Raw genomic sequence first — 15,554 nt, 5'->3', positions numbered from 1 at the left:
GACTGTAGTAATGATACAGAGGGCGAATCAGGACATGAGGAAGCTCGTATTGTTGCCTATTCTCAGTGGCTTTGACCTTGCACACTTTGCCTTATGGATTGCACCCAGAATGTAAGTCCATCTGCCTGCCAATGACACCTAACCTCTCTCTCTCTCTCTCTTTCTCTCTCTCTCTCTCTCCACCTGTCTCCAGGACACGGATCTGATCATGACTTTTAACATCTCCATGCATCGCTCCTGGTGGATGGAGAACGGTCCGGGGTGCCGCGTGACCCCCGTGACCCCGCCGCCCTCCTGGGCGCCCGAGGACCACCGGTACATCAGCATTGCCGGCTGCCTGCTGGAGTACCAGTACGTGGAGGTGGCCCACAGCTCCCTGCAGATCCTACTGGCTGTGAGTAGACACTCCTGCTCATACTGGCTCTATGCTCTAAAGGGCAGTTCACACCAGGAACGATAACTATGATAGCGATAGCTATAACTATAACGACATTAGCGTCCACACAGGATAGCAAACTAGTTCCCCCTTTGGGGATTAAAGTTAATCTATCTGTTTATCACACTGACCAACGATAAGGAAAGTCTCTCCTCTTGTTGATAAATGTGATGTCTAAAATTTGATGGATTCCGATTGGCTGACAGCTTTTTTCATTGTTTTCAAGACCACTCTGAAAGTGATCTTCAATGACATCATTCTGCATGTCATTATCATTATACAGTAGTTCCTGTGTGGACGTTGTCATTTATATAAGCTATAACGATTTTTTCTTTTTTTTTCGTTTTCATTTCTGTTATAGTTATCGATCTTGGTGTGAACAGCCCTTAATGGTTTTCCAGGTACTATTTGTTGATGACCCAACGAAGATTTCCCACTGATATGAGGCCTGTCCTGTCTCTCTTCACTGGTTGTGCTATCCCCACTAAGACTATCCTATCTCTCCCTTATCTTTTTGCCTTATCTTTTCTTGGGTACTGTGTGGTTTATAAAGGCTGGGAAGGTTCATGGTTCTCGGTGTGGTGTGATAGGCTTTTCCTGGTCTGGATATGTATTTTTTTATTCTCTTTTATGACTGTTAACTATAATTGACGTGCATCACGTAAAAGCTAATAGATGGTATCAACCCACCCCACTGCTTACGTCTTCAAATAAACAGGGACATTTTTGGCTTTTTCCTGATTTCCAAAAGGGATTATTTCTTGCAGTCAGTTCGTCAGGTAGAAAAAGTAACATGTTGATTAAGGGACCAGTAGAAAAATGGTCTCTATCTCAGCGTTATTCTTAATTAGCTGGAAGAAAGGGCTCCTGTGAGATATCCAGTCCACAAAGAGCGAGGAAATAGGTCTGGCCCCCGCTCTTCGCCTCTCCGGCTGGGAAGCTCCAGGATGGTGAGTTATGAGGTTCAGCAGAGGTCAGCCGAGTAATTATGTGGGAAAAGGGAAACTTCCACTGAACCCACACCTCGTTCCTATACCGCATACAGCAAGCAACAAGACTTTTTAAGCTCAGGCCGACTTACATCTGACAAATGTAAGGGTCAAATGGGTTGGACGCACACTGGAAATACCTGCAATTGGGGGCCCCAGAAACTCAACGAGTGCAAGAGAGACATGAAGTAGGCAGTGAGAGGTCAGTCCATTTGATCAAAAGTGTCCAATTTTATCATCTTTCTAAGTAGTGATTGGCTCTTTTGTGTTTGAATTGGAGAATATGGGAGTTTGGGGCCAAATGAGTAAAGTAACTAACTCCCTGACACTGACGGGCATAATTGGCCTGGATGAACATAATTGTTTTGTGTTTGATTTACTTCTTAATATTATTTCCACCCCACAAGGAAGGGGTAACACAGTGCAGAGAATACAATGCTAATTGTTGCTGTCAACAACTGCAACAAACGTATATGAATATCCATACAAATCCATGAAAAAAATCCATAAAACATTTTAGTTACATGTTCTGTAGCATCTCCATTAGCATTAGTTCTTAGCAGTTCTTGGGGACTTTTCTCTGCTAGGTGTGCAATACAGTATCACTTGCTCTCACAGGAATGAAACATCCTGGCATTTCGCCAACAAAGGGTCAGAACGAGGCACTCTGTGAGACAGAGTGTGTGTTCAGTGTGTGTTTTTTGCACACCCATCCGGTCTTTCCTGTAGGCCCCAATTTCTGCTGTGGGATCGACCTTAGCAGGGTTTAGTTTGAACAAGTGGCTGTATCACCACAGAAAAATATTACTTTCCAAGCTTGACACTCCTTTCTCATAGAGCATTTGCAAGGTAGCAAAGCCTATTTTGCTCACAACATGACAAAGGTTTCCCACGAAGGCATGTCAAGATTTTTTTCCCCACTAAATAGGTTTATGTAAATGATGACTGTGACAGCATTTAGTGAGCTAACCACAGTCCATTTCTCAGTGTGTGTGTGTGTGTGTGTGTGTGTATGTGTGCGTGTCCGTGTGCGTGTGTGCGTGTGTGTGTGTGTGTGTGTGTGTGAATGAGACAGAGAAAGGGAGAAAGCAGAAGAGAGAGGGGGGGGGTGGGGGTCAGAAAGAGAGAGAGAGAGAGAGTTAATAAAAGGCTACAGAAAAAGGTACCCAAAAATCTGGTGGAAGTGTGGTCCCTGGCAGGGTTCCAGGCCTGATATTCATGAGTTTGAGCTTTGTTAATAGGCTCACTGCCCACACCCCTTCCCCTGTCTTTGTGCGCCTTTCATTACCTGTGACACCTGCTCAGCGCTAGCTTGTTCTCTCTCTCACACACACACACACACACACTTTCTTTCTCTCTCTGTGTCTCCCTCTCTCTCTCTCTCTCTCTCTCTCTCTCTCTCGATCACACACACAATCAAATTCAAACACCCCACCCCACACACCACACACTACCATCTGCTTTGCAGTCAGTAGCTTTAGTGCAACGGTAAACCCTGTTAACTTGTCTACTTTGATAGACTGATTGCAGCCACTTAGTTTGTCAATTGTCTCCTGAAAGGTTTTTTGGGGTTGGCCTTTCCAGACAGGGTGTTATTTGCCCAGGATTCCTCCAGTCTCTTCAGTTGCAGCAGTCGGCTTTCATATGGAAATAAGTGCATAAGTGTCTCATATAAGTGACGAGCAGTCTCTTGAGCACTGATAGGGAGATGACAGACAGGCTTGGCTTTTTTTTTCTTCAGGTTTGTGGGACAGAAAGTGCTTCGTCACATAGAGTTGCTGTGGCAAAATAAATAGTTATCTATCCATCATCTTTTTCTCAGATCGCTCTCCCTCTCTCTCTCTCTCTCTCTCTCTCTCTATTCATCTGTCTATCTTTGCATTTTTTTGGCCATCTGTCTATCATTGTAATTTCAAGAATTTGTCTTTAATCAATACACACACACACAACACACACACACACACACACACACACACACACACACACACACACACAAGAGCCCCCCCTCTGCCCAGTTCTCTGTGGCTATCCTGTACTCCACTGCTCCATTTGAAAGTAGCCTCCAGTACCTGGACGGGCCACGATGACTAATGGTCTTGCGGCAGAACAGAGAGACTACAGCCAAAGGAAAACAAAAAATGCACTGGCAAGGACAGGAGGAAGGTGTGTGTGTGTGTGTGTGTGTGTGTGTGTGTGTGAGGCAGAGAGAGCTGCCAGGGCCTTTTAGTGGCTCTGTGTAACAGTCCCTGGAGAGGAGCAGTTGGAGGCTGGGTCTCTTGTTGATGATTGGTTTGAGCCTCCATTCTGCCTGGGAGCAAGAGATGGAGAGAAATGGATAGAGGACGGGTTGTACTGACATGACAACAAAGAGAGAATGTGTGTGTGTGTGTGTGTGTGTGTGTGTGTATGCGTGTGTGTGTGTGTCTATGCGTGTGTAAGTGTGTGTGTATATGTGTGTGTGTATGCGTGTGTGAGTGTGTGTGTATATGTGTGTGTGTATGCATGTGTGTATGCGTGTGTGAGTGTGTGTGTCTATGCGTGTGTGAGTGTGTGTGTATATGTGTGTGTGTGTAACAGAGCGCATGAGAGACAAAGTATGCAAGTGTAAGAGACAGAATGTGTGTGTGTGTGTGTGTGTGTGTGTGTGTGTGTGTGTGTGTGTGTCTGTGTGTGTCCCACCTCTCCCAGGTAATTATGGACCTGAGGCTTTGCTGATGATGGAGCGCTGGGGAGCCCAGGGCCCAGTGGAGGGGCCTCAGCCGCTTCATAATGACTTCATGTACAGTATGGCCCACAATTAAGGAAATGTGTTTAGAGAACTGCTGCACTGGGTAAATAGCAATGCAGAGGTTCCCTCCGATTTTCAGAGAGAGAGAGAAGAGAAAGAGAGAGAGAGAAGGAGAGAAGGAGAGAAGAAAGAGAGAGAGAGGAGAGAGGAAGAGAGAGAGAGAAGAGAAAGAGAGAAAGAGAGAGAGAGGAGAGAGGAAGAGAGAGAGAGAAAGAGAGAGAGAGAAGAGAAAGAGAGAGGAGAAGGAGAGAGATTTCTTTTTGGAAGAGACAGTCATATATTCAACTCAGTGCAGTATTTGCCACGACACAAGGTGATTTCTCTACTTTTTACAGCCACAATGTACTTATTTATTCCTAGGGCCCTTGTAACAGAACAGGTAAAGCTACATTTTGTATTCCTATTTGAAGTGTTGTGAATAAAGTGTGCTTTTTGTAATTTTTTTTTTTTTTTGTAGATTTATAGTTAAATCTACCGGTACATCAGAATCAAAACTCAATTTACATTTAGGATAAGCAGATACAGTATATGTAATTACACTTGGATGGCTACATTGTTTTAGCAAAACTAAATATGTAAAATCAGCATGCCCAGTCATTTTGATTTAGTCACATTTGGACAATTTTCTCGAAGAGTGCATTGGTTCACAGGTCGACAAGTTGTTACAAATGTTTTTCTTCTTTTGCTCTAGATAATGTTTTAAGGAACTGCTGGTCACAACTATGTTTTGAATGCATTGTGTTTTATGTAACTATAGGCCATTATGGATTATCTCTTCAACACCTTTGTGGTATAAAGATGATTGAAATTCTTAAAAAGGATACATCTAAATTAGTTCCTGTGTGCGTACTTTATCCACTCAAAGTAGTGCTTTAAGGCTGTCTTTGATGGAGAGAAAAACTTCAAAAGTGCTATCAATCAGTTTCTACTTTGTACTTTGGAAAGTGCCCAATTCTCCAAGCCTTTTTATCAGGCCAGCACATTTATTTTTTTTAAAAAAAAGATCTTTGCTAAGAAATATGGTTGGAGACTGTCGGTTGTTATGTGTACAATGGCAAGAGTTATTGCCCGTTCAATAATGCTTAAGTGTGGAGACACAGTAGGTGTTGTGTGCTGGCACCATATCCACAGAATGGTGGCTGCCAGGATCAATATGACAATGATTGAATTAAGTTCTACCACCACCCCAACCCAACCCCCCCTCACAAAAAAAACAAGGGGACCCGAACATGTTTCAGCCAAAAAACTGCTTCAATCTCAAACTACTCTTCTGTGACTTTGAGGATTTTTTTTTTTTTTTTTTCTGTCGTTCAGCAAATCTCAGAGTGATGAGGGAGTTTGAGGCCTTGTACCAGGTCTTTTTGCTGTCACCTTAGCCCCACCAGAGACATTAGCACTTTTGGCAGGAACACAGAACACTGTGTGCTCTAGTCGATATCAGACGCAATGGGGAAGAGCAAGGGTAGACTAAAGTTAGAGCTGCCTTGCTACAGGTGACAAGGAATCACTCCTCACACCAGCAGATGTCTCAATGCAGCCCACATTCTCTTGTCTATAAGCAGGGCTTAATTTGAGCCGTAACACGCCGGAACATGTTCCGGCACCTCCAACGTTGGATCCGGAACCTTTTTTATTGGATCCGTCAACTCTAACGTCAATATAAAAAAATAAATCGCCTAAACGAAAAATAAATGAATTACTGTGTGTGTCAATGTTGATATCTTTCTTATTAGTCTTTAGAAATAGGGGAAAGACCAAACAGGATACAACAAGCTAATCGAGGATTTGAAAGTGCTTTATCCACAGTATTGGCCGCAGGAGGGTGACGCGCTGTTCGGGAGAGAGAAGTTGAGACGCTCTGCCAGCAGTTTTGCATCGATAGCCCGTGGAATACCATCAGGGCTTTCAGGGAATACCACCTCTACCATCTCCTCCCCATTTGCCTTGTCGTTCCGCCGCTTGCCAGGTTCAACCCCTTTCCTTACGTGAGGTCATGGATTTATAATAGACATAGGTGTAGAGTAGTGCGGTATACCGGTTCACACCGTAAACCGGTGTATATTTTCGTTGATATGGATTTTTAATGTACCGCCATACCGGTGTATTTGATTACACAACGTTTGGAACACTGCGCCGCGCAACAGTGTTTCAGACGGGACTTTTTTCACACGCACGCATGGTGCGACTGCGAGGCAGGCATAGTGAGGGTAAACACAAAACACCTTAAGTTTTTCCCCTGAAGTATGACCCTTAAGGCTTAATTTATCTTTAGGTAAGGGGGTTTATTTAAGGGTGTTGCACAGAATACCTTAAATTGTTTCTTTAGTTAAGGAAAAAACGTTAAACGATACTGCATTGAAAGGGATTTACAGTCACGAAAATTCTATTGAGATTGTAACTAGCTGGCTAGTAGGTGATGTCGTTAGTTAGCAACCCACCGAACACAGTGAAGTTTAATGATCTTATCATTCATCTCACCTTAAGAATATTCGCTGAAATTATCCAGGTAGCAAGTAAAGCATGTTATAGACATGAACTGAGCAATTCTAGCTGGCTAGTTAGAAATGATCCTGACTGTCATCAGTGCACCAAAACGAACTTTTTTGTTAATGTTTTGCCTAGCGAACTGAACCGAAGCTCATGGCAGGCTAACAAGACATCTACATCCACATGAAGTTAACGTTAGCCTACCACTAACGTCATGCAAACCACACAATAACAATAAGGCATGTTTCTGATAGGCCTATTTGACAGAGTTAGCATATTAGCAGAGAGGTTTTATTTTAAATTGTATAATTTTCAAAAAAGTATAATTATTGCAAGTTGCACTACTTTTTGTATTGGTTTTATACGTTTTATTGGTTATATAAGATGTTTGTGAAATTTGCACAGTAAAAGTTCTGTATTTTGACTGCAATTGTCTTTGCATTCTGATTAGATTCTTCATTAGAATCATGAGTGGCTCTTTGTAAACAGCATCATTTTCTGTGGCCATGCAGAACTGCATTACCACTAGTGTGGAGTTATTCTACATCATGACAGTAAAATAGACCATCCTTAGTCAATGTACTGCAGCAATTCCTCTCTCAACCTGTAGAAAATGCTGTGAACATCTGATTATGCATGAAAAAAAATACCGTCATATACCGTGAAACCGTAAGAATTTTGAAAAATACCGTGATATACATTTTTGGTCATACCGCCCAGCACTAGTGTAGAGAAAGAAGCAGGGTAATGGAGGCCAGGGGTCTGGATGCTGTATGGGCCATTTTGGACAAGTAGGCCTAGGCTACGGTAGGAAGAAATCACGCTTCCACGCTATTTATCTAGTTGATCATTGATTACTGGGTGTGGGTGGCCATCATTGCAATATATAGCATACTTTAGCGCCGAGTGTTTCTGTCTCCCGCTCCCTCTCAGTTCCGATGTGTTTTGATTGGGGGGAGGTGTCCGGGGGGAATAGGGGTTCAGATAGGTATTCAGATGTGTCAATCAGAAAGGACTAATCATTCCACACTGTATCTAATTGATTATTGATTACTGGGTGGTCATCATTGCAATATATAGCATACTATAGCCTATATATTTTTATTTTGGCCTATGCGTAGAGTGTTTGTCTAGTTTTTTTCGATAATTTGATAATGGATAATTGCTGTTTTTTTTACATTTTACACCCATGCAGTGCAGTGTGTTGCAAGTTCTGAAGTTAATAAACATTGCCCTGGTGTACACACGGCGTTGTTTTTTTAGTCAGAGCTATGTACGCAGGTTTTTTTGTTGTTGGTCCGTAACCTCAAATCCCCGTTTTGAGTTGCCGGATCCACCCCGCCTTTGCGCTCCGGCACCTCCCACTTTACAAATTAAGCACTGTCTATAAGACAATACAAATTAATACATGTTGAAGTTAAAATAAGTGAAACCTGTTTTGCACATCACTCCTCACAGAAGCAGGTGTCTCAATTTAGCATGCATTATCTTGTATGTTTAAAGAAAATACAAATGTATTAAAAAATAATTCAAAATAATTCAATAATATAATAAGTTAAAATAATTCAAAGAAAAGGAAGACCTTTTTTGCACTCTTATATACAAATTTTGCTCAAACCACCAATATAGATACAATTGTTATGTGATGCTAAGAATCTTAGCGCCAATTTCTGTGCCACACAAACATGTCCTTTGATATTTTTTCTCTTTCCTACCATGGTGTTTGAGACGACTCAACAGGTCAGATGTACTCTCCCTGATGTGCGTTTCTCATGTGAACTGGAGGAATTCCCTAATTGCCATGGGAACCATGTGGAGGTGCCGTGGCAGAAGCATATGAGTGCCTTTACGCCTCATCTGGTCCACCTCAATGCAGAAGGGAGGGTGACACGTCAACTTCTCTATTGTGTCTGAATGCAATGGCGGCATTAACGATCGCCAGTCTTTTCCACGGCATCTTAGAGCAAAGCCGATAAATAGCTTTCTTACCACATACAGGAACAGATTCAGTGAAACAAATAAGAGCCTTTTCATCTTTTTTTTTGCCAAGTGGGGGTATAAGCTGGCCTTTGATCAGCTAACGGTAATGACAACTCCTCTCTTTCTTTCTCAACCCATTTTTCCCCTTCGTTGTCTTCTGCCAGACAAGCACACAATTGATCCGTGAATTCTTGATTGCCGTCCCTTACATTAAAACGCAGTCACTCGCATACGAGGAGCACAGTGCCAAGTAATAATTCCTTATCTCATATTTATTAATGAAAATAACCTCTGGGGTTAATTCAATTCAGTAATATCTGTGGGAGTGCACAGCATTGAAAGGCCCTTACTGTGAACTACAATGGTGATGGCTCGAACTCTCTCCTGCTCTCTCTCTCTCTCTCTCTCTCTCTCTCTCTCTCTCTCTCTCTCTCTCTCTCTCTCTCTCTCTCTCTCTCTCTCTCTTCTCTCGCTCTCTCTCACTCTGCTCGGTTCTGTCACTGCAAGATAATTATGAAGATTACGGAGGAGGCATCCGGAAAACTGCTGCCATCTCTCCCTTACTTTGTGAATGTTGTTGTCTTTTTCGTTTTGATTTGTTTTGTTTCCGACAGCACAAGTTGATCCGACAACGTTGGCCGACGCGCCGCGCCCGCAGGTTGCCTTTGTCCCCTCCTCAGTCGCGTCGAGTAGCGTCGCGAAGTGGAGCGGCGTCTGGCGTTAATGAGGTCTTTGTCTCGGCGAGCGAAACTGATGCACGATGCCTCCACTGCTCCTACTTACACGCTGCGCCGACACGGGCCGCGGCCGCACGCATCATTACGCCATAAGGAAGGCCGCGGTCTGGGGAGTAATTAAACGGAGCTGCGTTCTAATGAGGGAGCCCACAGCCAGAGCAAACATGGCCGTCAGACCAGGATCTTTTGAGGGAGGGTCATCTTTCATTAGTCCCATTTCTCTCCCTCGCTCACTCTCTCTAGCTCTCTAGCTCCTTAGCTCTTACACATACATGTGTGTACAAGGATGCACTCTCACACACATACATACACACACAAAAACATACACACACACACACACACACACACACAACCCACCCCAGCCTAGCTCTTCCCCATTCCTCTCTTTTCCCTCACACACGAGAGTTTTGGCACACGCTGCTTCGGCCAAACCCTTCCCCTCTCTCCCTGCCCACGTCTTCAATTAGATTAGCCCTGCCAGCCCTGCAGAATGATTACGTGTGGCGTGGAGGAAGAGCGGATGCTGCTGGGGTGGTGGGCGACTGAGCGTGGCTCATGGAGTGGAGAGAGCAGAGGAGCAAACACATGAGCAGCACTGCAGTGTGTGTGTGCGTGTGCGTGTGTGTGTGTGTGTGTGTGTTGACTTGCACACGACTTCTCCCCACAGAAGAAGAGATTGTGTGTGTGCGTGTGTGTGTGCGTGTGTGTGTGTGTGTGTGTGTGTGTGTGTGTGTGTCGACTTGCACACGACTTCTCCCCACAGAAGAAGAGATTGTGTGTGTGTGTGTGTGTGTGTGTGTCCCCTCCTCTCTGTTTTAGGTAACTGTGTATGGCAGGTCACGGGGGGGCACAGGTGGAAATGGAGGTGAAGGTGAGGGGGTGTGTGGAGGTGAGGGGTAGAGGGGGGAGGGAAGGGCTGTGTTCTGGCAAACATGTCATTAATATCCCACCGTTTCACCTCGACCGCCTTTGCTGCCAGTGGGTTGCTCTTTTTGTTGCTATGCGCCGTGTCGGTGGCGCGACCCTAATACTGTGATGCAGGCTTGTGGGTGTGGTGGAGGGAGAGAGAGAGAAAGAGAGAGAGAGGTGTTTCTTCCTTAAGGGCTGCCACCATTGCTGTTGAAGGGAGAGGATTCACACACACACACACACACACACACACAATGGGAATAAAAAACGGCTTCTTCTGTCTGAGGCCCCTAGACAGCAGCTCCACAATATGGCATGTTTTTGCTGACAGTCAAAACTGTCTCAGAGGAGTATTTTGTGATTATGTGTGTGTGTGTGTGTGTGTGTGTGTGTGTGTGTGTGTGTGTGTGTGTGTGTGTGTGTTTGAGAGACAGTCGAGGATGTGGAGGATTTGTTTCTTTTTTCCATATCCAGCAGGAAGTCCCTGGATGCTGAGAGGACTGTTCCCAGGCAGATTTCTGCTGCCAAGGGAGCAGGAGAGGGAAAGAGGGAGTGTGTGTGTGTGTGTGTGTGTGTGTGTGTGTGTGTGTGTGTGTGTGTGTGTGTGTGTGTGTGTCTGAAAGAGAGAGAAAGACAGAGAGAGAGGGAGGGAGAGACAGAAAGAAAGAATGTTGAAGGAAGAGAGGTAGAGATACGGCAGAGAGAAGTGGACAGTTATACGGGAGGAAAAGAGTTGTGTTGTGAAGCGAGGAGAATAGAAAAAAGAGATAGAGAGAGAGAATAATTGTTAAGCCTGCAAGGAGAAAAAAGGGATAACAGAGAGAAAGATAGAGGAGTTGGAGGATGGACAGAGAGAAGGAAGGAGATGTGTTGAAAGAGAGGATCAAGGGAACAGAGAGAATGCCAAGGATGGAGTGATTGTGGTTGAGAGAGGGAGGTCTGCGAGTGAGGATTTAACAGTGTGTGGGCCATTCAGAACTAAATGCAATGTGTATGGCAGGCTATTTGTGTGGCTTTCTCAGATCAGTTCATCACATACATCACATAGGAAATTAATAGATATTATTCACATACTAACATATCCATCCATAGACTAATGATCCTGGAGAGACCTTGTTGCAGTAACCAGTCCTGTCTGGTGAATGCCCAGACATTGGAAATTGGCATTGGTAACTCTTCAACTCTGTTGGAAGTCTCTTGTGTATGACGAGTGTGCAGACGCCGCTCGATAAGTCCACGCTCCGCCGAACATTCCTCACCAGCGCTGGACCTCGAGCTGTCACCAGAAGGACTTCAGTGGTTTTCATTCGTCCTCCTTCTCTGCTGGGTTCTAACAGGCCCTTCGCTTGATGAAGGAGACCCCGCAAGGTTGCACAGAGAGAGCCTATTCTGTCTTTTCTCTCTCTCTCTCTCTCTCGCTCTCTCTCTCTCTCTCATCCCGTTTTTTTTTCTATGGAAGGAGACAGCTGGCGAAAAGTGCCCGGCCGCCCTCGTCTCTTCCATCATCCAGAGTGTGGGTGCCCGCGCTGGGGGCACAAGGGCCTAGAGATGCCCCCTTTGCCTGCTGAGAGAGAGAGAGAGAGCGTAATGAATGAGACTATTAAGCACATTGCAGCGGCGCTAGCGGTGTGCTAGTGAGAATATTTTTTTGCGGCTGGCACTCGCGATCAATCGGAGGCTTGTTTAATTACAGCATGTCATGTGTCTGCCATATCAGGGGGCTTTTTTTTGTGAGGGACGATTGTGTGTGTGTGTGTCTGTGTGTGTTTGTGTGTCAGGGTCCATACATGTCTATGGGTTTGAATCACTGTGTGTGTGTGTGTCTGTGTGTGTGTGTCTGTGTGTGTGTGTGTGTTCGTCCCTTAACGCCGAAAGTACTGTTTCTCAAGTCTGAATTAATCTCTGTAAGTACTTTGTGTGTGTGGAGACAGAGAAAGGGTATGGTTTTCTATGAGATACAGAGAGACAGAGGGTGTGTGTGTGTGTGTGTGTGTGCATATGTGTATGTGTCAGTGTGAGTATGTGCACGTGTATGCATGTGTGTGTGCGTGCATGCGTGTGTGTATGTGTGTGTGTGAGTATGTGTCAGTGTGAGTATGTGCACGTGTATGCATGTGTATGCGTGCGTGCATGCGTGTGTGTGTGTGTGTGTTTAGTCCCATTTTCGATTACGAGAGCATGTTCCTTGTTTGGAGAGCAGCTTAGCTCCTGGGTTCATTAGCCTCAAGATTAAAGCAATGGCCTCGATGAACGACACGATTCTTTGCTTGCGAACCTCAATATTCATTTCTCACAGAGAGAGGGAGAGAGCTGTTTTGTGTTGTATTTGCCTTGTCACCAGTCATGCCTCATCTGCCGTGCCCGCTGTCTCTCTCTCCCTGGCGCGCCCGCACCACTGTTTAGCCTGTTGATTGAGAGCATGCATTTGCATAAGCCCCCATCTTCGTTCAAACATTTCACAAACCCCACAGCCCTGATTGAGTTGAACTGCACAGTAAGACACTCTCTCCCTCCCTCCACGCCTCCACCCACCCATCCACTCCTACACCCATCACCACCCGTGTGGCCCCGTGCGTCTTCACTCGTTTTTCTTTTTGGTCTTCTTGTCTTCACCCCTGTCTTGCAGCCATTTCAATTTTCTTTTTGCCCGGGGACGGAAAAAGGACGATTGTTTAAGACAACTCGGGGGCCACCATTTTAAAAACCTCCCCTTTCGTTTCTTTTCCTCTGTTCCCCTCCCTCCCTTCCTCGCTCCCTCCCTCCCTTCCTCGCTCCCTCCCTTCCTTGCTCCCTCACTCCCTCAGTCCTCCCCCAGTGCTCATTTCGTGGCCCATTGTTCAGAGACGGCGAGGCCTTCCCACGCTGAGAGTGAGGAGATGGACATCTCGGGCGAGATAGCGATGGGGAAATGGCTCCCATCTTGGAAGAAATAAAGCAAACAGTGAAGCAATTTGGCCAGGATGGCTTCTAAAAGAAGATGAGGAATTTATATTACTGTTTGAGGGGGGGTGAAAAGAGTTCACCACACTGAGAGAGAGAAATAAAAAAAAAGTCATTTTTTTTCCCCTTTCTTAGTCTTAGGTTTGGCCAACTATTTGATATAAAGGCAGAAGCGCACAAACCCAAAAGGGAATATATGCTGTGTGCTCAGAAACAGCACCTTTCTAAATGCTTCTGTCTAGCAATGCAGTCCTTTGCCCACAGCTCTCTTCAAACAATACGGTACCCCACTCACCTGTGTGTGAGTATAAAAACCAATTTCATAAGCTGTCAATCCCGACCACGGCATGCATGCCTTTTCTCCTCAGAGAGAGAAACGTATCCATTTCTGACCGTGCCAACCTAGAGCAAGCCAGAGAACAATCAATTGGCCTCATTTAGTGTCATCCTCGCAAAGATCAAACAGGGAGCCCGTTGCCGTAGCCAAGTTCAATTGTGGTGTTGTGTGGGAGACAGGAGTTTCAGCAAGCAAATAGTGCAGTAGGCAGATGTCACTCCAGAGGGAGTCGCCTAATAGTAATGTCACAGGAAACAATATGTGCTCTTGTTCTCTCTCTCTCTCTCTCACTCTCTCTCACACACACACACACAAACATACACATACACATACAGACTGTCACAAAACCCTCTCTCTCACACACATACACACACAAACAGAGAGAGAGAGAGAGAGACACACACATACACATACACACACACACACACACACACACACACACATATACATATACACATATACATACACACACAAAACCATCTCCCTCTCTCTCTCTGTCTCTCTCAGAGTGTTTATATGTAGTGCACTGGCAGGTGGGTGAATAAGGATGCGATCCCCATGTGAGCAACAGCTCAGTGGACATGTGGACACAGAGCAGACCCCCCATCCCCCCCCCCCCCCCCCCCCCCCCCCACACACACACACACACACACACACACACACTGTCTGGACATCTCACCCAGTAGACAGCAGTGACAGTGGTGGGAAGAGAGCAAGGCACAACGTCCATTTCAGCATCCATATTAAAAAATGTGCTGTGATATTTTTTAATTCCTTTAGATTTACATTTAGCAGACTCTTCTATCCAAAGCGACTTCCATATGTCATTTATATTACAAGGGCCACTGTCGCCGGAGCAACTCAGGGTAAAGTGCTTTGCTCATGGGCATAACGGTGGAAGCCGGGCATTGAACCCACAACTTTACAGGTTATTGCATGCCAGCCAAGCTCCTTAATCACTACACTACCACCACTCTGCTACTACCGCCCTTTAGAAATATAATATCAAAATAAAATATCTTAGTTGACTCATTCTTACAGTAGAGCCCTAATTTAAATGAAAAAAAATTATAGCTATATAATAAGTTATAGCTATCGTGTATCGACTTATCAGTGGTTGGGGTTAAGGTCTCACCCATAGTGTAGAGTAGAGTAGAATAAAGATTTTGCCTCATCCCATGAAAACACAATGCCACGTCACCCTGTGTTGTGCACACAATGTCACGTCAGCATTAGTAGTTGGTGTGAATGTTTGGAGTTTGGAGACCAGCAGTATGTCAAGCAACTCCAGACAACAGCTGCAGTTAAGAAGCCCGTGAACATGACAAGCGACGTTTTGGGTTTATGGAAAGTCTGTACCTTGCCTACACACTCCTCTCCACATACACGTGACACCCACCAAACACACACATACACACACACACACACACACACACACACATAGACATACACACACACACAAACACACACACACACACACACACACACACACACACATAGACATACACACACACACACAAAACACCAAGTCTTTTTTGACTGTGAGCCATTTGTAGCCAAGTCATCCTCCGCCATCCTGACGAGTCATGTTTATTGTCCTAATTATGTGTTATGACAAAGGCCAGATTACTACAAAGCTCCTCCCTGAGACAACAGACAAGGCGCAGTGTGTTTGAAGTGCATGGCGCCTCTGTGTTTTGCATGTTTTGTGTGCATTTGTGTGTGTGTGTGTGTGTGTGCATGCTAGTGGGAGATATCTTGAGGGTGCACAGTCAGAGATGAACAGTGAAAGGCTCGTTGATTAATACAGGATGCTTTGTCTGTGGTGTGTAGGCCATCGTTATGATGAAAGATTTTGCCTTAACCTCACTGTCAAAAAAAGACCATGTGAGAGCCCATTTGGATCTAATGATATACGACCTGTTGGTCTTATATTTGATGTCTCTACCAT

At 45.0% G+C, this 15,554-nt stretch overlaps 1 protein-coding gene across 1 annotated transcript in view; it reads left to right on the top strand.

Moving 5' to 3' along the window:
• nkain2 (sodium/potassium transporting ATPase interacting 2) overlaps nucleotides 1–15,554 on the top strand; it is a 175,802-nt gene that overhangs the window by 128,059 nt on the left and 32,189 nt on the right. The window contains exon 4 of the mRNA XM_042096064.1: nucleotides 194–394. Within this exon, the coding sequence (XP_041951998.1) occupies nucleotides 194–394 (201 nt within the window). The remainder of the gene's footprint in view (nucleotides 1–193; nucleotides 395–15,554) is intronic.

The sequence above is a fragment of the Alosa sapidissima genome, chromosome 6 (genome assembly GCF_018492685.1).
Source record: "Alosa sapidissima isolate fAloSap1 chromosome 6, fAloSap1.pri, whole genome shotgun sequence".
Classification (NCBI taxonomy): Eukaryota; Metazoa; Chordata; class Actinopteri; order Clupeiformes; family Clupeidae; genus Alosa; species Alosa sapidissima.
This window is presented reverse-complemented; position numbering and strand designations above follow the sequence as displayed.